General features: G+C 38.7%; 1 protein-coding gene across 5 annotated transcripts in view; it reads right to left on the bottom strand.

Moving 5' to 3' along the window:
• Positions 1 to 27,420, bottom strand: part of PRCP (prolylcarboxypeptidase) — a 73,178-nt gene that overhangs the window by 26,697 nt on the left and 19,061 nt on the right. For all 5 annotated transcript variants that reach the window (XM_024763582.1, XM_024763578.1, XM_024763581.1 and 2 more), the window contains exons 3-7: positions 7,773 to 7,913; positions 4,576 to 4,677; positions 1,368 to 1,549; positions 974 to 1,131; positions 106 to 278 (exon numbers count right to left, since the gene is read on the bottom strand). In XM_024763582.1, coding sequence (XP_024619350.1) covers positions 106 to 278; positions 974 to 1,131; positions 1,368 to 1,549; positions 4,576 to 4,677; positions 7,773 to 7,913 — 756 coding nt within the window. The remainder of the gene's footprint in view (positions 1 to 105; positions 279 to 973; positions 1,132 to 1,367; positions 1,550 to 4,575; positions 4,678 to 7,772; positions 7,914 to 27,420) is intronic.

Raw genomic sequence — 27,420 nt, forward strand, 5'->3', positions numbered from 1 at the left:
GTGATGTTAAAAATTAAAAAAAAAAAAAAAAAAAAAAAAAAAAAAAAAAGGAGAAAGAGAGAGAAGTATGTGATTAAAAGTGATGAAAGGACATTTTCCTATTACCTTGATAGGCCAAGCAGGCAAAGGCTGTAAAAAGTTGGACTCATAAGGATAGTCCACCATTGCCAGATTCACCCAGGTTTCAGAAATCCAGTCTTTCAAACGCTGAACATCCTGAGATTCTGTTAATGGAGTGCATAAGTGAAGGGCTTCAGAAAGCCAGTGCAAGCCAGTACCTGAGAATAGAATCAAATTGTTGAAATCTAATAAGCACTGCTCAACGGAAGGGCTTTACAGATCATTCATTCTTCACTTGGTATTTTAGAAAACTCAGTCTTCTATACAGTTTCTCCAAGAATGCTTTTTCAACATTGAACAAAATATTTTTAGAACTGGTTAATCTCATGATAGATAAGTTGCCTATCTTCATGAAGCTTACCAGAATTAGTATTCTGAATCATTCCCTTTTGTAAATAAACAAATGGAACATATAGAGCAATGAGAATGCATAAACTACAACTAAATAATACAAATGGATTTATCTGACAGTGCCGAGCAAAAGACAGCAGAGACAAAAAATATATACTATGTAATTCTGATTACTAAAAGATTCAAGAGCAAGCAAAATTAATCTATGGTTCTAGAATGCAGGATAGTGATTAGCCTGATAAATGCAGAGGCAGTATCTGAAAAGGGCTTGAGGAGATTTCTGAGGGGATTTCTTGATCTGCATGCTCATTACACTATATATTCACCTTGCAAAAATTCACCAAGCTGTGTATTTTGATTTGTGTACTTTTCTATATGTTATACTTAAATACATATGTTATAATTAAATATATAAAAAGTTTACTTAGAAAGTGGGAAGTGTTAAATTTTATACTTAAAAGGTAAAAAATCCCAAGATTCCATTCTCTTAATTAAAGCTTACCCTTTTCTGTGAGTCGACTAATGGCATCCCAGGACCTGCGGATACTCTCTGAACAATTTGGGCCACTTTTCCTAAAATCTGTAGTTACAATCTTCATAAATACACCACAAGGTACCATATCCTCAAACTGCCAGATGGGGGCAGAGGATGCAAGAGCTCTAAATGGTAAGAAGTCCAAGGAAGGAGAAAAGAAAAAAATGTAACTCATCGAATTCAAGTTTTAAAATTGAAACTTATATTGAACAAAAATGGTGAGAAAAATAACAGCTGTTAATGAAATAGAAATTAAAAATCTCAGTACAACAGAATAGAACATGTTTTACCCAAAACAAATCCCTACAGTTGCCTTGACAATTATTAAGAAAGTGCTCACATCCAACGTAAGTGCATTTACCCAACCACCAAATGAGGATACTTCATCCTGAACCAGGCTGCAAGCATGCCACCGTAAGAGCCCCCTAGGGCAATGACAGGTTGATTTCTAGCTCCTGGGATTGTTCTTTTCAAGTATTTGATTAATGTTGCAAAATCAGCCAGAGCTTGTTCTGTTGTCAGAAAATTCAAGTGTCTGGAATCCTAAGGAAAAATAACAAAGAACATGGGTATAAATGTGCACATAATAGCAGCTTAGGCATAGCATAGATCCAGAAAAAAGCCAGATAAGCTTTTCTCCAAATAGAATTTCTAGGCAACTGAGTTAAAACGCCCAGTCAAAGCAATAGCAATGCTGATTTAAACTCATGAAAAAGTGACTTTAAGTTGTGGGAAGAAGATAATGTATTTTGCATTCAAATGTAATTTCTATTAAATGCTATTTACCAAAGACCTTGTTGAGGTAGTAGAAACAGCAGAGACAAACTGTAAGTAACAGTTAACAACAAATGTGATAGAATACAATACTAATCTTAACAGACAACTACTCTATTCTAATTTTATTTCAAATCTTGAAACATTTACAATGGCTACCATATAAGCAAAGGTAAACTAAACCCTGTGGAAAACTGAAGTAAGAATCATCAGTAAAAATAAAACTCATCCTTCCTCATCAGAAAGATGATTATTATGTCTGATATACCAACAACTGGAACAAATCAGCCTGCCTGATGTACAAGTATAAAATTGGAGTTAAAAAAAAAAAAAAGAAAAACAGCAACCTATGGAACAACTATTTTCAGACACTGGAAAACAAGCAACACAAGACTTTGAGCCCTGAGAGAAGGATACTCCGCAAGTAAGTTCCATGATCATCTAGTTCTCTACCTAGGGAGAATTTCCTCATTGCAGTATAGGAAGGTGGAACTGAGAGTCCTGCTTAGCTGAGAAGGCTAATGAAGTGTCTTCTTTGAAAAGGTGAAAACTAATTCTTCTCCTTTTGAACTTGGGCTGGACTTAGTGACTTGGCTCTAACACGAATAGAATGTGGCAGAAGTGATATGTGACTTCCAAAGTCAGGTCATAAAAAGCACTGCAGTTTCTACCTTGCTCTCTTGGATTGTCAACTTTGAGGGAAGGTAGCTGCCATATCAAAAGGTCACTCAAGCAGGCCTTTGGAAAAACCCAAGAGGGGATACCCTGAAGCCTCTTACTAATACCCAGCATCAGTTTGTCACTCATGTGGATCTTCCATATGAGCAGAGAGGGTCCTCCAGCCTCACTCAAGTCTTCAGATGACTGAAGCACTAACTGACATCTTAAGCTCATGAGATCCCCTGAAACAGAACCACCTAGCTGAGCCACTCCTAATTCCTTACCCACAGGAACTGTAAGAAAATAAATGTTTTAAGCCACTAAGGTTTAAGGTAAACTGTTATGTAGCAATAGATGACTAACACACCTACATACCCATATCAGACTATCCTATTTGACCTTCATACTTTAGTCTCACCACTATGACTACTCCCATCACCTGGTATATTTTGGAACCAGAGTTCCATCTTTCCTCTTTCCTACTCCTTTAACCTTCCCTCTTATCCAAGATGTATGCTTTCTGGCTTCTTACCTTCTCTCTCATTGTCTGTCACTATTCTTTACTTCCAGTTTTCATGGCACTATGTATAGCTGAGTGCAGTTTTTTTCCAATTCTCACAGTATATCTGTAATACTCCCCTACGCTACTGACAAATTCTGTGAGCACATGAAGGGAAGGAAGCATATCAAAGACAGCCCTTACCGCCATTTTGCTAGCAACGTATGAACCACAGGGACCTAGGAGAGGAGGTTATGTTTCTATCTGCAACAAGCTGACTACCTCCCAATGGTTTCAGGACCTGTCAACTCCCCTAATCAGATAATTATGCAAAATAATAAGCTAAAGGATAGAGTTTCCCATGTAGCCTAACAAATATCAGCAAATTGCTCTGCTTTTCATTTATAAAACAAGGACTATTTATTATTTATTTATTTATAACATGAGATAATAAAACCTCTGAAAATAAAAAGTCCTTTCAAAACAGGAAGCCTAGAAAATGATTAACCCCAATCATTTCTAACGCAGATTTCTCCAAAAGCATGGTATGTGTATAACGGTGGTATGCATGATGATCTTAGGTAGTGAGCAAACATTTTTAATGTAATACTTGTTTTATTTCAATGTAATTTAGAGAAAAATAGTACATAAAGCCTTACTAAGATAACACTAAGTTTGAAAAGTGAGTTGTGGGACTTTCCTGGCAGTCCAGTGGTTAAGACTTCTCCTTCCAATGCAGGGGGTGCAGGTTTGATCCCTGGTGGGGAGCTAAGATCCCACGTGCCTCGGGTCCACAAAACCAAAATATAAAACAGAAGCAATATTGTAACAAGTTCAATAAAGACTTTAAAAATGGTCCACATCAAAAAAAAAAAAAAGGGGGCTTCCCTGGTGGCACAGTGGTTGAGAGTCTGCCTGCCGATGCAGGGGACACGGGTTCGTGCCCCGGTCCGGGAAGATCCCACGTGCCGCAGAGCGGCTGGGCCCGGGAGCCTGTGCTCCACAACGGGAGAGGCCACAGGAGTGAGAGGCCCGGGTACCGCAAAAAAAAAAAAAAAAAAGTGAGTTATTTAAATAGTCAGTGAATAATAATACAGATGGCAAATTCATACAGCCAGAATCACAAGGGTAGTACATGAGTGACTCAGTTGAGGAAAAGGTATCCTGGCTTATTAAGTATAGATTTGTGGCTTTGGCTGAGGCCAAAGCTCCTTGTGAGAACAGAAAGGCCAGAAGGGAATCCAAGTGGCCAGTTGGCCTCACTGAATCACAGCGATGATTTGTCCTTATTTTATTGAAAAACACCTTACTAAGCAAACATTTGCGCACTCATTACATTTTTTTCCAGTGGTAGACCCAATAATTTAAGTGTACAATTTATAAAGCGGATTATTTACCGACATTTTTTAAACACTGAAAAGTTCCCTCCAATCTCTGCAGCCATAGATTAAGATTTGCCTGGTGAAGGCTAGCCTCATCACACTGAGTTAAAGGCTGATCATTATACATAAAAAGTAAAGATTAAATACAAATTACTGAAATTTCAGGCAGTTCAACTTAAAGCTATCATTTCTTTCTTACAGTGGGACATGTAATTAGAAAATGTTCTAAACTTAAAAGTAGAAAATACACTTACCTTGAAGGAGTTGGCACCAAAGGGTAGGGACTCTCCATAATATCGATGTTCAGCAAACACCAACATAGCTTTCAGTTCCTCAGCCACGTCCCACATGAACCCCTAGGAGGAATTTACAAATTCACAGGATAAAATCAGGTTGTGAAAAAAAGTCTGAATCTCTTTGCAACTCATGAAATGGACCAAAAAGAGTTCTCTGAGAAGCTGCACAATTCATATTTGTTCCACAGGTAAACAATATAATTGCTGTTTCACTGTTGCACATCAATCTCACACTGTATTAGAGTTAAACAATTAAAAATAAGCCCAAGTTGCTCAACTACCAGCCATTCCAACTCTCCTTATTCTGACACTCTAGCCTCAGAATCAACATTATGTCTAAAATAGCCTTCAAATTGCACTGTGTGCCAAAAAATCTAGGAAAGAGCTGTGGATAACTAAGTTATCTGTCTACTCACAGATAACTTTTATTTATAACATGAAAGAGAACAGTACAAATAAACATATTGGACTCCCTTGGGTTTTAGGTTAATCTTATTTACATGAAGATAAATAGTAGCTAACCATAGCTAATATTAATTGAGTGCTTACAACTCGTCAGATACCCTTCTAAACACTTTATATGTATTCACTTAATTATCACAACAATCTAAGAGATAGGCATTTTGATTATACCCATTTTACAGACAAGGACACTGAAGCACAAGAGTTTAAATAACCTGTGACAGTCACACAGCTAGAAAGCGGCAGAGCTAAGATTCAAGTACAGGCCATCTGGCTCCAGAACACAACCATCAAGTGCAGTAAGACCTCCTTATTTCCACACATAATGCTAGTCATTAATCAACCATTGCATTTTTTCCCTTACCTCAAATTGTGCCCTCAGAATCCTTCTTAACAAAGCATTCTAGGTGCCCAACTTCAATCGACTAGATTTAGCACAGATTGAAACTACCTGTCATTCCCTGTGCACATTATTGCTTTTTAATGAGCTGTTGCTCCCTAACAAAGACTAAGAACCTCTAAGTTTTTTTTGTTTGTCTTGACCAATAAATGAACAATTAAAAGAGCTGTATGCATGTGAGGACAGAGAATTTAACCTGATATCTGTGATGGTTTCAATAACCCCCATTTTCTCTCTTAACACCTTGCTCATTCCCTGCCATGAATCTACAGATTCTGTAACACCAGCTCAAGATGCCCTCCTCTGCCTGCCCCCACTATGGCTTACTGATCACACCCTCCTCTCAACACCACTGTGCTAGGTATAGATCTCTATTACTTTGCTGCAATATTTGCTTACATGTGTGTCTGACCCTACCAGACTATGAGCTTCTTAAGGGTAAGGATCATCCATCAAAATAGCCAGAGGAGTTGACCTCAGGGTTTGAGAGGAAGCAACTGTATTGATTATTTACCTGCACCTATTTCAGGGTGTTTTATTTTTCAAAAGAGGTCCATGTAACATATTAATATTAAATAACATTATGTGTCAGCATTGTTCTAAGTTCCTAATTCTTATTTGCCCTCATAACAACTCAATTAACTAGACATTATTATAACCGTTTAATATATAAAAACTAAGGCACAGAATAAGAAACTTACTCAAAGTCACAAAGCATAGTGGCAAAACCAGAATTCAAATCTTACCACTGGCTGACATCTTCACTCTTGACCACTATGCTATACTGCCTCTCAATAAATAAATGTCCAGAATATGTAAATATGCAACCCAAACATTTTAGTATGTAAAGGAAGGTGTGTCTAGGGCTGGGAAAGGGTCAAGATCTGTCCTTCTAGGATCTGCCTCTATCAGGTACCTGGAACTCTTCCTACCCTGAGTAGCTCTTCCTTTCTACCACTTCAGAGGTCAGAGATTCCCAGCAAGTCTTATTAAATTATGCTGCAGTGCCTGTCAGAGCAGTGGGGTCTGTGGAGGCAGGAACAGTTGCCTACCTATGATAAAGAACAGGAGCTGGGAAAATAACTGGATAGGAGAAGCTGCCCCGTGGCCTTGGCATAAAAGAGAAATCACATTAGAAAGAGAAAGGGAGACAAGGCAGCCTCAGTTGTTTCACAGAATAACAGAGCAGGAATCTGATGGAAAGTAAGTCCTGATTTCATCTGTCACTCATCTAAGAGAGACAGATATCTAGGATCTCAGCTCTTAGGGAATTATTTTATTTTCAACTAACATATTTAGACTATTAGCATTCCTAAGGAAATAATCAGAAATGTGGAATGTGATAACACAGTATAATTGGGTTCATATCTTTGCTTTCAGTGCAGTTCAGTTCAACATTTACTAAGACTTCCTGTATACCAGGCACCATGCCAGACATTGGCAGTGGAGAAAATATGATTCAGTCCTCACTTTAAGGTAATTCACAGACTATCTTTTCGGTAGAAAGTTGCCTTTTTCTAGTCTTAGCTCTGGAACATTAAAAAGGAAAATTTCTTCCTTCCATGTGTCCTCCTAAATTAAGTTTTGTTAACAGATTCAAGCATTACTATAAAAGATGACAGAATATATAGTCAGGGAAGCAAGATAACAGCTACACTTTTTTACCCTCACAAATATAAGAAAAATGGTAGAACAGGAAAGCTAAAATATAGCTACAGTTTTACCTTTGTCCATTCCTATTTGACAATCAAACTTGTATTATTTTTTCTTATTTGCACTGGCTTTGTTTAGATTTTATTAATTCATTCATTTAACAAATATTTATTGAGTACCTACTATATGCCTAGCACAGTCCTGGATCTGAGCATACAACACTGAATAAACAAAAATTCCTGCCCTTGTGTTCACATTCTAGAGACCATAATAATAATAATAAACTATATGCCATAACATTCCCACTCCCATTTCCCTCATATCCTTGTTCAATCGTTAAATAAGCTGGGATTTTTTTTTAATCTTTTAAAATTCAATTGTCCAAAAACAGTATTTCATTCTTTTCATGTGTAATTCTTTAAGGCTGAACAGGCTTGTTGGATATCTGTATTTATTCTTTTGTGAACTGCCTATTCATGTACTTTTTCTGTTTTTCTATTATCTGTGAGTTTATCTTTTTGTTATTTTTTAAAGAACTTCACAATACAGAAATACTCAGTCATATATACTGCAAAAGATTTTTCCAGTTGATCATAATAAAAAGGAAATTGAGCCCAGAGTTTCACAAATCTGCACATACCGTATTATTGCAAAACCAGATAATGTCCCCTTCATTACCAGTGTAGAAAAGTATAGATCCACCATCTTCCTTCCAATGTTTATCAGCTATTAGGTACCGTTGTTTAAAAGTTTTATCAGTATGAAATCCAAAATGATCAACCTATGACAAAAAAGAAACAGACAAGACATATTTCAAAGGAAAGCAATTAAATATCAAACAAGTATTTATATTTATTCTTCCATTAAAATCAATCTATGCTACAAAAATCACAAAAAAATTTAAACTTCACTTGGTTTCATTAGTAGTAGTAATATTGATATTGTTCTTTTGAAATTATTTTCTTTATATTTTAAGATAAAGCAATGTTATTGGTGGTCAAGATTTTCAGTGTAAGACAAAAGATACAATTATAAAGTCAAGTAGCTACTTAAAAACAATAACGTTAAAATTGAATGAAACAGTAGAACCTATTAATTGGAACCTATTCATTTTTAAAATACAGACATTCCTTACTACCTGAATTTTCATTATTGAAACTTTTAATATCAAAATTCAAGGACTAAACAGACCACTGAAAAGGTCTATAAACATTGTCACCCCAATAACAATTAACATTCCAAGGGCCAGGATTTTGGTATCTAATACTATTTCCCACTAAAACGAATAGGGCTTGTTAGTGAAATGGCTGCCTGACATTTGGGACAAGAAAGCTACGAGATAAACCAATGCATCTTCCTATGCAAAGAAGCACTCAAAAATTAATGGAGTTATATCTAACAAATATAGGAGACAACTACAAAGGACTATCATTGGCTAAAGTTTTAATAAATTGAACATAAAACAAATTGAACATAAGAATAATGATTGTAGTTGATTGAAACGTTCAATTCATGAAAATCCATTACTCCATAAGGATATCAAAAAAGAAAAAGCAAGAAAAATATTCATTCGCCACCATTTAAGTTATTTATTAAACCAACTCCTCACTTAGAAGTTGTAAATAAAAAAGTAAAGAACTCAACATTTAACCTGCCTTTCCAATAGAATTATATTTCAGGGTACCAAATAGTCCCAGTTGATGAAAAAGAGCTCTGTTTTACCAAATGTCAGCTAATGCAGAAGGAATGACAGAATTAGAAAAATGATATTTGGCAAACCCTAGTGAAGTTACTGATTCAGGCAAGAATTACCAAATAGTGTTAAAAGCATTAGGAGAACGGATGACAGGAAAATGAACATTCATATTACTTCCAAAGTAATACCATAGAGAATACTGTCACAAGATCAGGCTGTCATCACCTTAACCTAGTAATCAAAGTTAGCATCACTAATAGTGGTGTGAGCAGGAATTATGTATCTCCTCACATGGTACAACACAAAGTACATTTCACCTATGATGAATTCTTGCCAAAAATGTTCGACTTCTAGCTTAGTCCAGTCTTTAGATCTAATTTCCAGTTTCTGGGAAATACAAAGGGCAGGAAAACAAACTGAAGATACTCTGAAGAGGCAATCAGACAAATCCAAAGGTAAGACATTTTACAAGAAAAAGGCAACGCAATATCCTGATAAAAGGACTGTTTTAGATTAAATAAATTTTAAGGAACATAATAATCAGATGCAATGCATGATTCCAGATGGTATCTTGGTTTGAACAAACAAGATATAAATGACAATTTAGGGACAACTGGGTTAATTTAAATATGGACTAGGTATTAGGTGAGACTAAGGACTTGTTAATTTTGTTAAGAGTGATCATATTGTTTTGGCTACATAAAAAAATGTTTTTCTTTTTCTACAGCTGTACATTGAAGGATTTAGAGAGAAAACGTCATGCAGTTTATAATTTACTTGAAAATACTTCAGCATAAAAAAGTAAAATGAATTTAAAGGAAAAAATATAATCTACACTGAGAGAAAAAAACACACTGGATACTGAGACTTTGTGAGATACAATATAAAACATGTCAGAATGACACAATTTTAAGCTTACATTGCACTTTAAATATATTTTTTGAGCTTTTTCACCTTCTCTTAATAAACTCACCATTTAAAAAATACAATTATTAAACCCTATAATATGGTAAAGTTCATATACAACTATCTGAATTTAAAGAGTTACCCAACAGGACAGAGCCCACTGAGCCTTTAGGGTCATAGTGTTTGAATTCTTCAGTGCTTTGGAGGGACAGGAGTGAGAATGCAGGGTGCTCTGGGGCACACATAGGCTGATCCAGTACTGCTCCAGCCTTCCTGGGGCAGGAGCTGGTTCTGACCTAATCCAGATCTTGTAAGATTTCCCTTGGCCGTTCTAAAACAGATGGAACTTCCTGCACCCACTCCATCCACACACACACACACACACACACACACACACACACACACACACACACACATGCATACTTCACATTCATACCAGAGGTCCCAAAATGCAAGTTTCTCAAAACTGCACCTAATGCACACTTCCCAATGTCCACGATCATCACCATATATAGTCCTAAAATACAAGCCGTTCTAATATAAAGACTATCTACCTTTCAGTAAAATAAGCAGTCTGTATGGAACAGGTATATAATAATGATGTCCATGTGCTAAAAAACCCCTCCCATGACATATGTTAACTCTCTCAATCACTTATATATCAACAAGCATCTATTGAATGGGCCAAGTACTTGTTCTAGGCCAAGTAGTAAACTAAGCAACAGGATAAAGAGTTAGCTGAGCCACAGCTCCTTGATTTAACTTAAACTAATTCAATTATACCCACTAAGCCTAAAAGTAAAAAAGAGCAAGAGAAACAGGCAAACAGTGAAGGGAAGATAGACAACTGATTCCACTTGCTTCCATTCAAATTAGTAGTGTTTCTCCACATGAGGTCCCTAGATATCAGTATCAGCTTCATCTGGGACTTGTTAAAAATGCAAATTCTCTGGCTGAATCCCAGGCCTACTGAATTAGAAACTGTGGGGAGTAGAACTCAGTAACTTGTGTTTTAACAAGCCCTCCAAGTAATTCTGATGTACAGCTAACATTTTGAGAACAATGAGTTAGCATAAGCCCCCAAATAAGACAAGAATCTGCTATTCCTTATCTTGATCTAGGTTTCAGAATACTTCTAATATGTAAGCATCTCAGTATGCTGAATGAAACTCTGATGTTTAAAGATGTGAATTACCACCCAACATGGCCCCTAAATACAAGCCAACTGCATCATTTGAAGCTCAACGGGAAAAACCATCATCTGTTTCAACAAAGGAGGAAGGACTAGCTGTGTTGGACTTAAAGGAAGGAAGTACACAGCTCTCTAACAAGATGCCTTCTCCTGGTATTCTCAAAGATAATTCTGCCATAGTGATTTTCAACTTACCCACTGACTTTAGAGCCTAGCCTTGTAAAATGAGATACCACCGTTCCCTTTAAAAGCAGCCCACAAAGAAACCTATTTCAATAATACAGTCTAAAGGTTTCAAATTTGAAAACATGGGTATGTGTTTGTATATATCATGTTAAATGTATATGGTAAAAAAATTCTCGCCAGAGAAAGAGCCTGTATCTAGAATTACAAGAGCCACAAGAACTTTAGACAGAGAAAGCCAAACCTCCTGTGGCTGCTCTCAGGACACTCCTGCTCCTAGCAATCCCTAATTGTTTAGCTTGGCGAAAAGTGGGTGGAACTCTGGTATGACAGAAAGAAAGCAAGTTAGAAGTCAACAGATCTAAACCTGAATTCCTACTGTGGGGCCTCAGGCAAGTCACTTAACCTCTGTGAGCCCCGCTGTTGTCCTATATAAAATAAGGATAATAACACATAACTCAAAGGATTGCTGTGAAGATGAGAGAAAACATATCCAAAGTATTAGGTATAGTCCCTGGTATATAATACATGCTCAGTGAATGTTAGCTCTCCACTCCATCCCATCTGCACACCAGTCCTAAGCATGGAGTACTTAGATGGGGTAAATAAGGCAGACAGTGATGAAGCTCTTCACAGAATTATAGGACATACGCTTAGAATGTCAAAATCTCCTATCTCGAGTGCTTCACCTAAATATTAAACAGCTAGAAAGAGGTAGTGAAATATCATTTACAACACATTAATTTGCAGAATTTTCTTGACTCTTCCTAATTATCAACGATATCAACTTCGGGCTACACAACTATAGATATTTTCCAATACCTAAGGACCCAGCATACTAGGTGCAGCATGCCCTCTGCTGTTGAGAACTGAGGCCTGCACGCCACTTACAGTCCTGTGCTCCTGAACAGAGATTTTATAAATCACAACATAAAAGGAGACAGGGACGTAGAAGCCATTTGATCTGCGTTGTTCAACTGAAGAAACCAGACTCAAAGAGGTCAAGTGCCTTTGTCAAGGTTACAAGTCAGAGGCAAACCTGGAATTTTTAATTGTTTTTTCAATTTGGTGTATTGAGATAACTAAAATAATTAATAGCACTGTAAAAGCCACACAGGCATGACCTCAAAAAGTAAAAACACCTCTAGTCACACACAGCAGTCCTTTCTAGAATGTGGTCCTAGAAATTCCAAGAGATGCTTCCCTTCTTCACCTTGTACAGGATAAAGAGATCCATGAGAATGGGTAGGCAAGAAGGAATAAAGAGAACAACATCCTTTAAATAGTTTATTGCGGCAAAAATAACTATTTGGACTTTAAAACTGCTCAAAAATAAAATTTACACCCAGAAAAACCTGTAAGAACATCACATATATTAGAAACAGTTTTGGTGGCAACTTGGAGTGAGGGTTAACACAGAGCACCTGCTCGGTGTCTGGTACTGTGCTGGCGCTTTACACAAATCACCTCACCATCCTCCCCATTACCCTCTGGGGGCACGTTCACTATACCAGTCTTATATAATAAGGACACTGAAGCTCAGAGAGGTCAGATAACTTGTCCAAGGTAATATAACTGTTTTTCAGTTATAATATAATTATAAAATATATAAAATATAATTGTTTTTCATGTGCTTTATCCACTACCCAATCCTACCTCTGACAAAATCCAGCCTGCTTTTTTTCACTGTAACACACTATGGCAGATAGGGTCAACCTTCAGCAGGGGACACTAGAGTATCTTCATTTGCAAAATGAAGTACATATCCCCAAATACATACTAATAGTTATACTGAAGCATATGGTGTTTTCACTGACCTGACTCAAGAATTGTTACTATATTGTTTTTAACTCATTTAATCAGGCTGCTGATAAAAAAAAAAAATCACGTTGACTCTTAGTAGCTTTTAGTTTTAAGAAACTCAGTATACAGTTGGTTTCATTTACATACCCAGATATATGATAATAGTTAACTGAAATTTTACTAAACATATGAAAAGTATACTCAGAGATATACAAGACAAAAACATAGACTCACACCTCCAATACATTAAAGCACCTTGAAAGAGGGCTCTCTGGTCTCCAATTCTAATCCAGAGATGTTAAAATGAAATAAGATGTTCTTTCTTCCATTTGATGTATGTACCCTGTATTAATTATGGAATTATGGCATTACATTCTATTAGAGTTCCTAAATGGAGACCGACATTGTTTCTGGGCAAGCTTGATCTCCCCTGAAGGGCTAGACACCTTCATGTTAGAAGGACACAATTTCTCAAAGAAGGAACCAAAACCTGAAAGGAAGGTGGGGTTTAGGCAGGATCTAGGTCTATAGTTGGAGAAAAGTCCTATGAGTGGAGTCCTACTAAGTTGTCCCTCACCCAGAAGTAGCCACAGAACTGGGTCAAGACGGGAGAGCAAGCCATATCTTATGAGTCAGATCATGGGTGACTAGGTTTATTTCTACTTTATCATGTCAGAACCTTTCAAGAATCTTTTGAACGTTCTACCTTTGTTCATCTGTACTACAAAGATACCAGGAAAGATTGGAGAGTAAATCTGACTTAAAAGAATTAAAAGGGAAACAGTATCCCTTGATGAGAGTGGTGGTGGTGATAAGGAAACGAATCACAAGTCTCTCCAAGAGGAAGGTGAGTCCAAGAAACAGGAATGTCATTCCCTTCCCACAGGAATGCTCCCTTTATTGCCAAACTTAGCAGGTCTAGTTTCCATTTTAACAAGGAAGGTGGAAGTTTCCTCAGAGATAACCTTCAAGTGAAATCATACTTCTATGTAATAAGATGCTGCATATCTTCACACATCTTTCTGTCCATATTAATATAATAGAGAAAACTGTATTCCTTCCTTCTGTATATTATTTGTAACCTGCTCCTAGTCTCAAAAAAGAAACTCTTAGATATAAATTATTTACTTAAAGATAAAACAAACTGGGAAGGGAATAAAAAGATATGAGAGAGTCCACTGTGGAAAAAGTTTGGCTATCCAGCTTCCTACACCTACAAATGAATTGTTAGAAAGGCAAGAACACAATAGCTACCACAGTGCCCCTGTACAAGACAGATACTTTATAAATAATTATTAAATGAATGCAGTCCAAATCTTCCTAATGTGGTCCCCCACATTTCTGTGTAAAAGGTCCTCTTGTTAATGTTAAAATTCTCATAGAAACTTTATATCATGTTATATCAAGCCAGTGCTTGAGAAAATATGAGAAGCTATTATAAATTCAATAGTGGTATAAATAAATATCACAACAGCATCTAAAAACAGTATATACTATTTTCAATAGTATATACTTGGTAGGAAAATGGATTCAACACAATTCTACAGTGTTCAGGAAGCCTCCTTTCCCCTGACCAAAGACTTTGGACCCCAAAACGAGAATCCCATTCTAAATTACTAAATTCTATGACATCAAAATATTCTCTGCTCTACTAAAACAAAGGTGAAGATATCCTGCCCTTAAGAACACCTAAAACATTCCAGTAAATCAAGAAATAACATGTTTTGTCCAACAATAGTCAGGTGTTTCAGCAGAGGAAGATTCTGGCATCATCTGCTGGCTAAACAGGTCCGTGAGAGCACCACACGATCAATAACTTCCTGTGGCTTCAGGAAGCTCCGTACCACTAGAATTACCTGACCACATTTTAAGCTCTCAAATTAGAGATAAAGTGTCACTGCAATTATTAAATATCTAAATGTTAGTAAATGTTACATAGTCAGAGGGCGCTGTTGTATAAGTATTGGATTGGCCAAAAAGTCCGTTCGGGTTTTTCCGTGTTATGGGAAAAACCCAAACGACTTTTTGGCCAATCCAATAGAGTAAAGCAGGAGAACCGTTAGGTTTTAAATATTAGATTCATAAAATTTTAGGACAGTAAGGGAACTTAAATCTCAAGTCCAAACTCTTAAATGAAAAAACCTGAGATACAAAAATGTCAATTATTTTACATCTTTCTTTTTAAATAAAGATATATTCACATAGTTTAAAGTCAGGGTTCAAAATGCATGCTGTTAGAAGTCAGACTAGTGGTTAACCTTGCGGGGAAAAGTCACTCTAAAAGAGAATGAGAGGATTCTGGATTTAGGATGGTGCATTTTTCTATACCTATAAGATAATTAGCAAATAGATTTGTAAACACTTAAGATTTCCTTTAAGATATACGTATTATGTACATATGATGTTTCTATTTCTATTTCACTATAGTCATATGTAAATTATATTATACTAAATCACATTTATATTAAATTTTTCTCCAGACTATTCTACAAAGCTACAGTAATCAAGACAGTATGGTACTGGCACAAAAACAGAAATATAGACCAATGGAACAGCATAGAAAGTGCAGAGATAAACCCAGACACATATGGTCACCTTATTTTTGATAAAGGAGGCAAGAATATATAACAGGGAAAAGACAGCCTCTTCAATAAGTGGTGCTGAGAAAAATGGACAGCTACATGTAAAAGAATGAAATTAGAACACTCCCTAACACCATACACAAAAATAAACTCAAAATGGATTAAAGACCTAAATGTAAGGCCAGACACTCTCAAACTCTTAGAGGAAAACATAGGCAGAACACTCTGTGACATAAATCACAGCAAGATCCTTTTTGACCCACCTCCTAGAGAAATGGAAATAAAAACAAAAATAAACAAATGGGACCTAATGAAACTTAAAAGCTTTTGTGCAGCAAAGAAAAACATAAGCAAGATGAAAAGACAACCCTCAGAATGGGAGAAAATATTTGCAAATGAAGCAACGGACAAAGGGTTAATCTCCACAATGTACAAGCGGCTCAATATCAAAAAAACAACCCAATCCCAAAATGGGCAGAAGATCTAAACAGACATTTCTCCAAAGAAGATATACAGATTGCCAACAAACACATGAAAGGATGCTCAACATCACTAATCATTAGAGAAATGCAAATCAAAACTACAATGAGGTATCACCTCACACCAGTCAGAATGGCCATCATCAAAAAATCTACAAACAATAAATGCTGGAGAGGGTGTGGAGAAAAGGGAACCCTCTTGCACTGTTGGTGGGAATGTAAATTGATACAGCCACTATGGAGAACAGTATGGAGATTCCTTAAAAAGCTAAAAATAGAGCTACCATATGACCCAGCAATCCCACTACTGGGCATATACCCTGAGAAAACCATAATTCAAAAAGAGTCATGTACCACAATGTTCATTGCAGCTCTATTTACAATAGCCAGGACATGGAAGTAACCTAAGTGTCCATTGACAGATGAATGGATAAAGAAGATGTGGCACATATTTGCAATGGAATATTACTCAGAAACGAAATTGAGTTATTTGTAGTGAGATGGATGGACCTAAGAGTCTGTCATACAGAGTGAAGTAAATCAGAAAGAGAAAAATAAATACTGTATGCTAACACATATATGGAATTAAAAAAAAAATTGTTTCTGAAGAACATAGGGGCAGGACAGGAATAAAGACACAGACATAGAGAGTGGACTTGAGGATACAGGGAAGGGGAAGCTGAGACAAAGTGAGAGAGTGGCATGGACATATATACACTACCAGATGTAAAACAGATAGCTAGTGGGAAGCAGCCACATAGCACAGGGAGATCAGCTCGGCGCTTTGTGACCACCTAGAGGGGTGGGATAGGGAGGGTGGGAGGGAGACCCAAGAGGAAGGAGATATGGGGATGTATGTATATGTATAGCTGATTCACTTTGTTATAAAGCAGAAACTAACACACCACTGTAAAGCAATTACACTCCAATAAAGATGTTAAAAAAAATTTTTTTTTCTTTCACTTAAAAATGTGTATTGAGTATTCATTAGTGACAGGCATTAGGAAAGAGAACGGAGTAAGATACAATTCAATCTCTCAAGTTTTGAATATAAAAAAAGTGATGAGCATACTAATAAACAATCACAAGATGGTATGGTTTAAGTTCTATATACAAAGTGCTGTGGGAGCTTAGAAGTTAAGTTCCGACCTGAAGGAATCATGCAAGGCTCCACCAAAGAAGTGATATCTGAGGTGAACTCAGAAGAGTAACAAGAATTTTTCCAAGTACAGAAAAGCATGTCAAGCAAAGGGAGCATGAGGAACACTGCAGAACAAGCATATTCAGGAACTGTTGTTGTTTGTGGCAGAAGATATATAATTCATAAGGAGAAGGGATGGGAGATGAGATTAGATTCACCAGGCTGCCACCTGATGTACATAGGAAAATCTCCCTATAAAGAGAAACCTAACTGAAATCTGAGATTGCCTCTCTAAACCAACAGTGAATGAAATAGGTACGCTAGAAATAGAGCCTTAATGAGGCAGAGACTTTCATCTGTTGTGTCCACTGCTAAGTCCCCAGTGACTAGAATAATGTCTGGCACATGGTAGAAGATCAATGACCATACACAGAATAAATGCACGCATGCATACATCCTAGCTCTGCAGATGGTATTAAAACAAACCCAACACAGCTTCAGAGAACAGCATGACTCAAAGCAATGAGAATGGAAATCAAAGTTCCCACGATCAAGTTTGTGAGGATTCATTTATTGCATGGGTCTGTTACTGGCTTTGGAAGAGTTGCAGAATGCTGTAGTCAGATGTGCCTTTTGCCCAGTGACAAATCACGTGCCTGAGGAAGAACCCAAGCATAAAACCTAAACCCGACTCATAAGAGTTTAGCGTTATCCAGACTGCTGAGGAACCAGGAACTGCATGCCCTCTGCTGGGAGGAGAAACAGGAAGATAAATACCTACAAATTAATATAGACAAAAGGCCAGCATCTAGGTGGAGGGGCAAGGGAAGGACTAATCAGCATTTTACTGAAGTATATAACCTAAAAGGTCAGGTATGACCTTGTGACAGGGTTATAGTCACAGTTTTTAGGGCTGTAAAGGACTTAAACCTGTGGCTCTCTGGCAGTGCACAGTTATTTAACCTGAATGACAGCTTCTTATAAAATGTATATTATACTGGATCATTCAGCAGCATACTAATGTTCAGTATACCCAAATGTGCTGCAAAATGTCGATTTGAGCAATGTGTAAGATACGTTTTTCCACAAAGAGTTTTATGAAGAAGAAAGAAACATGGTAGAGGTATAATGCCCAAAGGCAAAAAGTGATTAGAGGGAATAGTTGAGACTATAGGAGAGAGGGGGATTAGTGATGCTGGGAGATTCTGAGGAGACAGGAGAAAATGGGGTCAAGACACAGATGGAGGGATTTGATTTGGACAGGAGGAACCCCTCCTCCTTTGGTAGATGGAGGTACAGATGGGTACAGAAGGAACTACATCTCTAGGTGGAAAAGGAGAATGCTGACGGGGTTCTGGCTAAAACACCTCTCTTACAACAACTAAGTTTTTTAATCACTGAAGTAGGGGGCAAGGCTATCTACTAAAAGAGAGTAAAAGGGCATAGTGTGGCAATGATTTGAAGAGAGAGGTGAAAGTGCAGCATGGAAGAAGGAACTGATGCTCAGGCCTTCATAGGATCCCTGAGTTTAGAGACTAAATTTGCAGGTACAACAATCTACCTAGTTGTGGGTTTGCTTCAACAGATATCCACCACCCAGGATAGGAGTAGAGAAGTTTAATGGCTGGATAAAACTAGGATAGGAATTTCATAAAGAGGCTGTGACAGAGAACAGGAGGCAAGGGAGCTGAGGTCATCCCTGATGTCCATGCATCCCCAAAGCCATGAATACCCAAAGCCATGAGGTCCTCTCCATCACAGGCAAATGCTGCTGAAATCTGCTTGCTGAATTGCAAGGGAATATAAACTATGTTATATTTATTCCATTTTAAAAAGTGAAAAATCTTGCCAGAACTCATATACAGTAATCCCCCCCACATCCATGGTGGGTACATTCCAAGACCCCCAGCAGATGCCAGAAACTGTAGGTAGTGCTGAACCCTATACGGTCGGCAAACCCAATATAGTCAGCCCTCCATATTCTTACCCATATATTTGGCTGCAGAACCTACAGATACAGAGAGCCAACTGTATTATGCCATTGTATGGTACGATATATAAGGGCCTTAAGCATCCGTGGATTTTGGTATCCGCAGAGGGGTCCTGGAACCAGTTCCCTGTGGGTACAAAGGGAACATATTCTATGTTTTTTCCCATACTAACAGATGGGTAGCATATACAGCGTGGATACGCTAGACATAGGGATGATTCAGGTCCTGGCAGGACAGAGCAGAAGGTGTGAGATTTCATCACACTACTCAGAACAGCATACAATTTAAAACTTATGAATTGTTTATTTCTGGAATTTTCCATTTAATATATTTGGACCAAGGTTGACTGCAGGTAACTGAAACTGTGGAAAGGAAAACCACAGATGAGGGGGACAAACTAATGTTTTTCTTCCTTTATGATGGAAGAGATGGAGGCTGGTATCTGGTAAAAGGTAAAACGATAAAGACCCCCACCCCCACCCCCAAAAAGGCAAAACCATACTTCTCAAGTACAGGATACAGACCTGTGTATGTATGTAATTTACAGTCCAATCGTCCGTATTCCCCCTCCTCTGAAGGGATGGTCCTCCTGCAGAGGGCTGTGATGACTTCCCAAATCTACTCTTCTTCCAGCTGAGCAAAACCCCAGTTCTTACCCATATAACATGATTTCTAAAATCTTCACAACCCCATTCACAACCTAGTTCAATTATCTTCCCTTTCATGGACGGTGTGCCCAGAATTGAGCACAATGCATGAAATGTGGTCTAATGAAGTGCCTTGCTCACCAATGGCTAGAAATAAATAACTTGTGAGTATGTTTATAGATATAGATCCACTAATGCAGCCTACTTTAAATTGAGAGTCAGGGAAGGTGTACTGCGTTGAATAATGTCTCCCCCAACATTCATGTTCTTCCCGGAACCTCAGCAAGTGACTTTATCTGGAAATAAGGTCATTACAAATATGATTAATTAAGATGAGGTCATGTTGGAATAGGGTTAGTCCTTAGTCCAATATAAACGGTGTCCTTATAAGAAGAGAAGAAACACAGAGACATATACAAAGAGAAGGCCATGTGAAGACACAGATATACAAAAGAAAGACAGCCACGTGATGACAGAAGACAACACTGGAATTATGCAACTGCAAGCCACTAAGGATTGCCAGCAACTACCAGAAGCTAGGAGAGAGATGGAACAGATTCTCCCTAGGAGGAACCAATCACACCGACACCTTGATTTTGAACTTCTGGCCTCCAAAACTGTTAGAAAATAAATTTCTGTTGTTTTAAGCCTCCCAGTTTGTGGTACTTTGTTACAACAGCCCTAAGAAACTAACATAGATGGCCTCTCTGTGGAGGTGGCACTGGGGGTAAAGCCTGAAGAAGCCAGCCAGGGGAAGAACTCTAGAAAGGAACAGAACATACAAAGGCTCAGAGACTTGGCATGTTGTAAAAATAGAAAGGAGACCACAGTGTCTGGAACATGGTGAACAAGGGGAAGCATTGTGGTATGGGATGAGGCTCAGGGCCAGGTAGGCCACAGTAGGGAGTTTAACACAAAGAGCAGTGAGAAAGCCTTAAAGAGCTGTAGGAGTTATTCTGATCTATGTTTTAAAGAGATCGCTCTGGCTGCTTTGTGGAGACTGGCCTGGAGAATGAGATGATAAAGAAAGGGAGAAGAGTAAACAAAAGGCTACTGAAAGGTCCAGGTAAGAGATCATGGTAAGACTGAAAAATAAGCCAGGTTTCTTCAGTCACTATATATATAATATATATAACATACACCACTTTCTAAAATCATAATACACCCAGGAAAGATCACAATGAAAAAAGACCCAATGTATGACATCAGTAGTATTTGCATAACAGCAATCAACAAAAGGTAGTCTTTTGAATAGCTATAACCACCACTATTGTCCTTTAATAACTGATTCTGCACTGACCCTGACTCTGGGCATTCTAAATAGCAAGAGCCCCGCTAAAACGGTGAAAGAGTTCCAAGGCCATCAGGCTCCCAGTAGCATTTAATGGATGTGAACAAAGCAGATTTTACTTCTACCCTTTTCATCCAGAAACTATTTAATGAAATTATACAACTTGAGAATGTAATTGTTCTCAAAGTTGATGGTCTCTGTTCCCCTCTGGTGTGACAAAAGACAACAGGGACCACAATCTTTACCTGGTTACCTCTGTCAAATCAATAAACTACATTTTTAAAAAGTAGTGTATACAAAGAAGATACTACTATACAATGTTAAAATGCATCTCTTCCTCCCCCACAAAGGACCTTCTGTGAATCATATTGTGAGAACTGCTGAAACAGAAAACTTACAGCATTCTCTCTTTAGAGATTGCTTTAAAGAAATAATTTTTTATTACACTAATACATGACTTTAAAGGCTTTTAGCATTCCAAAAAATTAAACTTTACAAAATGCCCACATGAAGATCATACACAAAAGGAAGCATTGAAGAAAGTAGCAGCCTGAGCTTTTTCCTTCTGGGGAACTCCAACATCCAATTTTCAGTCCTGGTTTCACTATAAAATGGCCTCTAGAGACTCTTAATCATCATCTTAAAAATACACTCTATAGACTACTCATTGTTTTCAGCATTCATCCGGTCTGAATGATAAGGGCGCTGTAAGAAAGATAAAGGAAGGGAAAAGGATATCCTCAGCTGAATCCAAAAAAGCTCAGAACAATGGCAGCAAGTTCAAACAGGACCAAGTTGCTCCTTGATTACTTTCAGGTGCTTTTGTCATTAGGCCACAGTCCTGCATAGCAACTGCCCAGAGCTAATACGATATACAGATAAATGACAGTCATTGTTTACAGTCATTCATTCATTTAACAAGTATTTCTTGAGTGCCTACCAGGGGTTAGTACTAGAGATACAACAGTGAACAAGGTAGATATGGTCACTGCCCTCACACTGCTTATAGTCTAATGAAAGAAGCAGATAATAAACAAGCAAATACACAAATAAAGAAACACTTAGAGGGACTTCCCTGGTGGCTCAGTGGTTAAGAATCCACCTGCCAATGCAAGGGACTCGGGTTCAATCCCTGGTCCAGGAAGGTCCCACATGCCACAGAGCAACTAAGCCCAGGCGCCACAACTACTGAGCCTGCGCTCCAGAGCCCACGAGCCACAACTAGTGAGCCTGCAAGCCACAACTACTGAAGCCCACGTGCCACAACTACTGAAGCCTGTGTGTTCTAGGGCCTGCGTGCCACAACCACTGAAGCCCGCACGCCTAGAGCCCGTGCTCTGCAACAAGAGAAGCCACTGCAATGAGAAGCCCGTGCACCGCAACGAAGAGTAGCCCCTGCTTACCACAACTAGAGACAGCCTGTGTGCAGCAATGAAGACCCAACGCAGACAAAATAAGTAAATAAAATAAAATATAAAATAAAATAAATTTCAAAAAGAAGAAACACTTAGAAACTGTAATTGTGCAGGTTTGACTCTGACAGAGAATAACAGAGATAGACCTAATTTTAATAGGGTGATCAGAGAAGGGGTCTCAGAACACGCAATAGTTAATTAAGCCTTTAATCTCCACAGCCTTCTAGTTAGGTATGTCAACTGTGTGAAAAGGGGATTCTATTCAATGCCACTTCTTCCACAAAGCATTCCTTGGTCTTCCTGCCTTCTTTGTGCTTCCATGGTAATTTCAGCTCTATTACAGTGCTTTTCAAATGTAGCCTTTGCACTGTATTTACCTATTTACACATGTCGTACACCTGCTATACTATTATAAACCCTAGACTAAAGTAACCCTATATAATAAGATGCTAGAATCTATTGATCAAAACCATGTGTATTATTCCCACCTGCCCTGTGAATAATGTAAGGCCTGCACTAAAGGCTAAATGTACATTCTCTCACTTGTTCGTCACAGGAACCCTATGAAGTGAAGAGGCTGCATTTTTTCCACCGTGCCATACTGCCTCCCCTTTCTTGTTCATGTCTGAATCCCCATAGCACAAAGTACAATGGGCACAGGACTTGCTCCATCAATGACTGCTGAGTTGAACTGAGCAGAACAAGTGAGAAGTGTGATGTGACACCAGGAGACCAAGTAACCCAGGCTGGACTTGGGCTATACCAGTTAACTCTACTCCGGGCCCTTGGGGCCACCAGTGAGGCTCTGTTAGCTTTCTTGGCTCACGAGCCCAGCCACTCCACGGCATGCGGGATCCTTCCGGACCGGGGCACGAACCCGTGTCCCCTGCATTGGCAGGCGGACTCTCAAACACTGCGCCACCAGGGAAAGCCCCCTCTGTTAGCTTTCTATCAGGTGTGTTAGCCTCAGGAAATGTGAAGAGATCCTAAAATTACCAAGTTAAAATCCTACTCAACTGTGAAAGAGTAGAAGAGTGGCAAACAGAAGTGACCATGATTAATACTGATTCTCCTTAGCAAGGACAAGGCCCTTTCATACCCCATCACTTCCTGAGTGCCTACTGCATGTGTCTGGCTATACTGGATACGATAAAAAGCACAGTCTTTGCTCTCAAAGAGGACACAGACTAGTGGAAACAAGTGAGTAAAGAAACTATTTCTACACAAGGGATGCACATTATGCACAGGATGCTTGTTATGGCAGCCAAGAGGAGACACAACCCAACTAACTGCTGGTAGAGGAGGCTAGAGAAGAGGCAAACTCAGAGAAGCTGACAATGCCTGTGCTGGGACCCTGACCACCTCTTTTCCAACCTCATCTTCTGCCACTTGCCCCTCTCATAATTCAGAAATCATTTGGATATAATATGCTTTCTCAAGTCTTCAAAATTCAGAAATCATCTGGATATAACATGCTTTTTCATATCATCTGGATATAATACGCTGCAAACAGATTTACCCCTGCCTGGAATGTCCTCCTCCCTCACGTCATTACAGAAAACTCCTACTTCACCCTCCATCCATCCAGGTGTTCACTCAAGCACTGTCCCCTCTGTAAAGCCTTCCAAGACAACCCTAGGCCCAGAGGAAAATGCTCCTTATCCAGTGGAAAAAGCCCTGCTTTGTAGTCTGGCAATCCTGAGTTGAAATGTTGATTGTACCACTTTCCAGTGAGGTAGATTCCAGCAAATAGTTTCACATCTATAAACCTCAGTTGCCTCATTTCTAAAAGGGGCTACTAATATCTTCCTGACAAGGTTGCCAGGATTCAAGTATGTATACAAATCCCTGACCACAGTAAAGGCTCAAAATTTATTGAATTATAGCAAATAACCCCTGAGGATTGATGGCCATCAATAATTTTATTTTTTGTATTTAAAAAAACACACAAAAGTACATTACAACCATATGGATATTTTTACAACATTTAACATGTGACCCTGGGGAACCTAAAAAGCAATTTGACAATGCATTTTCCCCAGGTATAATTCTGTCTTTACTAAGGCAGTAAAAATCATGTAAGATAGGGGCTTCCCTGGTGGCGCAGTGGTTGAGAGTCCGCTTGCCAATGCAAGGGACACAGGTTCATGCCCCGGTCTGGGAAGATTCCACATGCCGTGGAGCGGCTTGGCCCGTGAGCCATGGCCACTGAGCCCGTGCGTCCGGAGCCTGTGCTCCGCAACGGGAGAGGCCACAACAGTGAGAGGCCCGTGAATCGCAAAAAAAAAAGAAAAAATCATGCAAGATAGCCTTTACATAAAGGATCTTCTACAAGAGAAAAGAGCTGCCAGAAAGTATATAACCAAGAAAAGCTTCGCCTCAAAGGCTCATTTCATTTAAAAAAGAAAGGAAGGAAGGGAGGAAAGAAAGGAAGGGAAGGAAAAAATCAGTGGAAAAGAAAGCACATTCTTAGGAAAATTATTCAGGGGTAAGAATTACAGTCTGTCAACGTTACTTACTATAGGATATCCCCTCCCTTGGGACTTCCCTGGAGGTTGAGTGGTTAAGACTCCACACTCCCAATGCAGGGGGCCCAGGTTTGATCCCTGGTCAGGGAACTAGATCCCACATGCTGCAACTAAGACCTGGCGCAGCCAAATACATAAATAAATAAATGTTAAAAAGAAAAAAAGAATATCCCCTTCCTTTAAAACTATAATTCAAGGGCTTCCCTGGTGGCGCAGTGGTTGCGAGTCCGCCTGCCGATGCAGGGGACACGGGTTCGTGCCCCGGTCCGGGAAGATCTCACATTGCTGTGGAGCTGCTAGGCCCGTAAGCCATGGCCGCTGAGCCTGCGCATCCGGAGCCTGTGCTCCGCAAAAAAAAAAAAAAAAAAAAAAAAAACACAACTATAATTCAAGAAGCCTACAATGAAAAGGTAATTACCACCATTTGTAAGTGATGGTGTTTTCATCTCATAGCATCGTACCTCTTGGAGTTCCCCATTTTAAAAAGTCTTTTTTGTTCATTCCCAAAATGGATGAGTATTAAACAAGAAATAAATCTTCTCCCTTACAGTATCCTGCTTTTGCTCCTTAGTATTTAGAAATACAACCCAAGTCAGGAAATCTCAATTACAAGCCCTGCTATTATGCAAGCACATAAACACTAAGAAAGAAAACAAGTAAAGAGGAAATGAATGTGTGTTATTCCCACCTGCCCCTGTGAAAGGAAAAACCCCTGAAAGGAATGATTTAACTACCAAAGGAAAAATCTGTAAGACTACTAAGGGATACCCAAGTCCCCAAGTCCCTTCTTCCCCAAACAGAATCATCTCCTTACAGTAGGAATAGTTTTCACCGTGCAGGTCTTTCTCCTCTGAACTCTCATGCTATATACCTCTCCTGCAATACTTTACACTCACCCTTAGTAAAGATTTTTGCTTCCAGGACTTAACCTCTCCATTACAGGAGAAAGATTCATCTCTGTAAGGTCCATCTAGTCTAGATTAGTGTTTTATAAAATGGAGGTTGTGATCCATTAGTGGGTTATAAACTCCATTTAGTGTGTCACAGTCAGCATTTCTCTTTAACAAAATTGCACATTATTCAGCAAGCTAGCTACAGAATCTATGTCTACCAAGAAATTTTAAAAATCTAATAGCCTGAATCATTATGCTCCTATGGGTGTATTCTAAGGCTTTCTACTTGAGGGATAGCTACCTATTAAATCACATTCCAAGATGTAATTATAATTCGGGCAACAAGAGCCATTTCACAAAGTAGAGCACAGTTAACAGTCAAATGAATGCTACAGACATTAAGTACTAGGGAAGCCCAAGGAAGGATAGCTCATGCTAGGCTAGGTCAGTTGGGGAACTGACCTGAGAAGTGAGGCTTAAGCAGGGCCCAGTAAGATGTGGATTGGAAAACAGGAGAAGAGAAAAAAACACAGTGCCAGCTGGCCTGGACGGAGGCCTAAAGAACAGAGGAACTCAAGAGGCTACTGCAGTAGTTTACTTTGGGCCTACACAAGGTAATAATTCTGGGAATGTAAAGGAAGGGGCAAAAACTAGGAAGGAATCATGGACAGTCTTCATGACTGATTGGATTTTTGGCATGAAGGTGAAGGTGAGGGAATCAAATGATTCTAAAGTTTCCTATTCTGGGTGACCAAGAAGAGAGTAGTGCCATTAACAGTAATGTGAAAAAAATCAAAGGCGCTTTCGAAGGGAGTCTCATGCAAAATGTAATAAAACATTAATATTTGTTATAAAAGTTTATCTTATTCTGAACGCTTATACCTCTGAGTTGTACCTAGGTAGCCATATGAGGGATACTAAGCAATGTAAGTAGCATCCTATTCTTAAGGCACTCATTACCTGGAAGAACCAAGGCTTGAAACTCAGCCAGTTCTTAAAATATTAAAACACTTCCATACCTGTTGGCAAATAATTACCTTAGCACCTTGAGTGACACCATCCCCTTCTCTGTGCCTAACTTCCCAGCTGCCCCAGTCCCTTCTCTACACCTACAGACCTAAAGAACTAACCTACAGCACTGCAAGAGGCCTCAGCTCTATGACCAGTTTCTGCTTTGATTGGGCAGTGTCTATGCCACGCTGGTAGCACTAGGCAAAATATAATAAAAGCAAGTGTTAACAGCGTTCAGAAGATGGAGTAACCACTTCAGCTTGGGCCAGTTATTCATTCAAACAGCTGTTGAGCGCATACACTGAAGATACACTGATGGATGTGGTCCCAGCACTCAGGTTGCTCACAGGCTAATGGGAACACAAATATATAAACAAATCATTGCAATCCAGAGTAGTAGCACAGAAGTATCTGTAGAGTGCAATGGGAGACACAAAGGGGATGAAGTCAATTACCCAGCCCATCGAAAAGAAGAAAAGCAGTCCCATAAAGTTTCACAGAGAAGGTGGTGCAAGACATGAGCAGCAAAG

The sequence above is a fragment of the Neophocaena asiaeorientalis genome, unplaced genomic scaffold (genome assembly GCF_003031525.2).
Source record: "Neophocaena asiaeorientalis asiaeorientalis breed wild unplaced genomic scaffold, Neophocaena_asiaeorientalis_V1.1 scaffold23, whole genome shotgun sequence".
NCBI classification, from domain to species: Eukaryota; Metazoa; Chordata; class Mammalia; order Artiodactyla; family Phocoenidae; genus Neophocaena; species Neophocaena asiaeorientalis.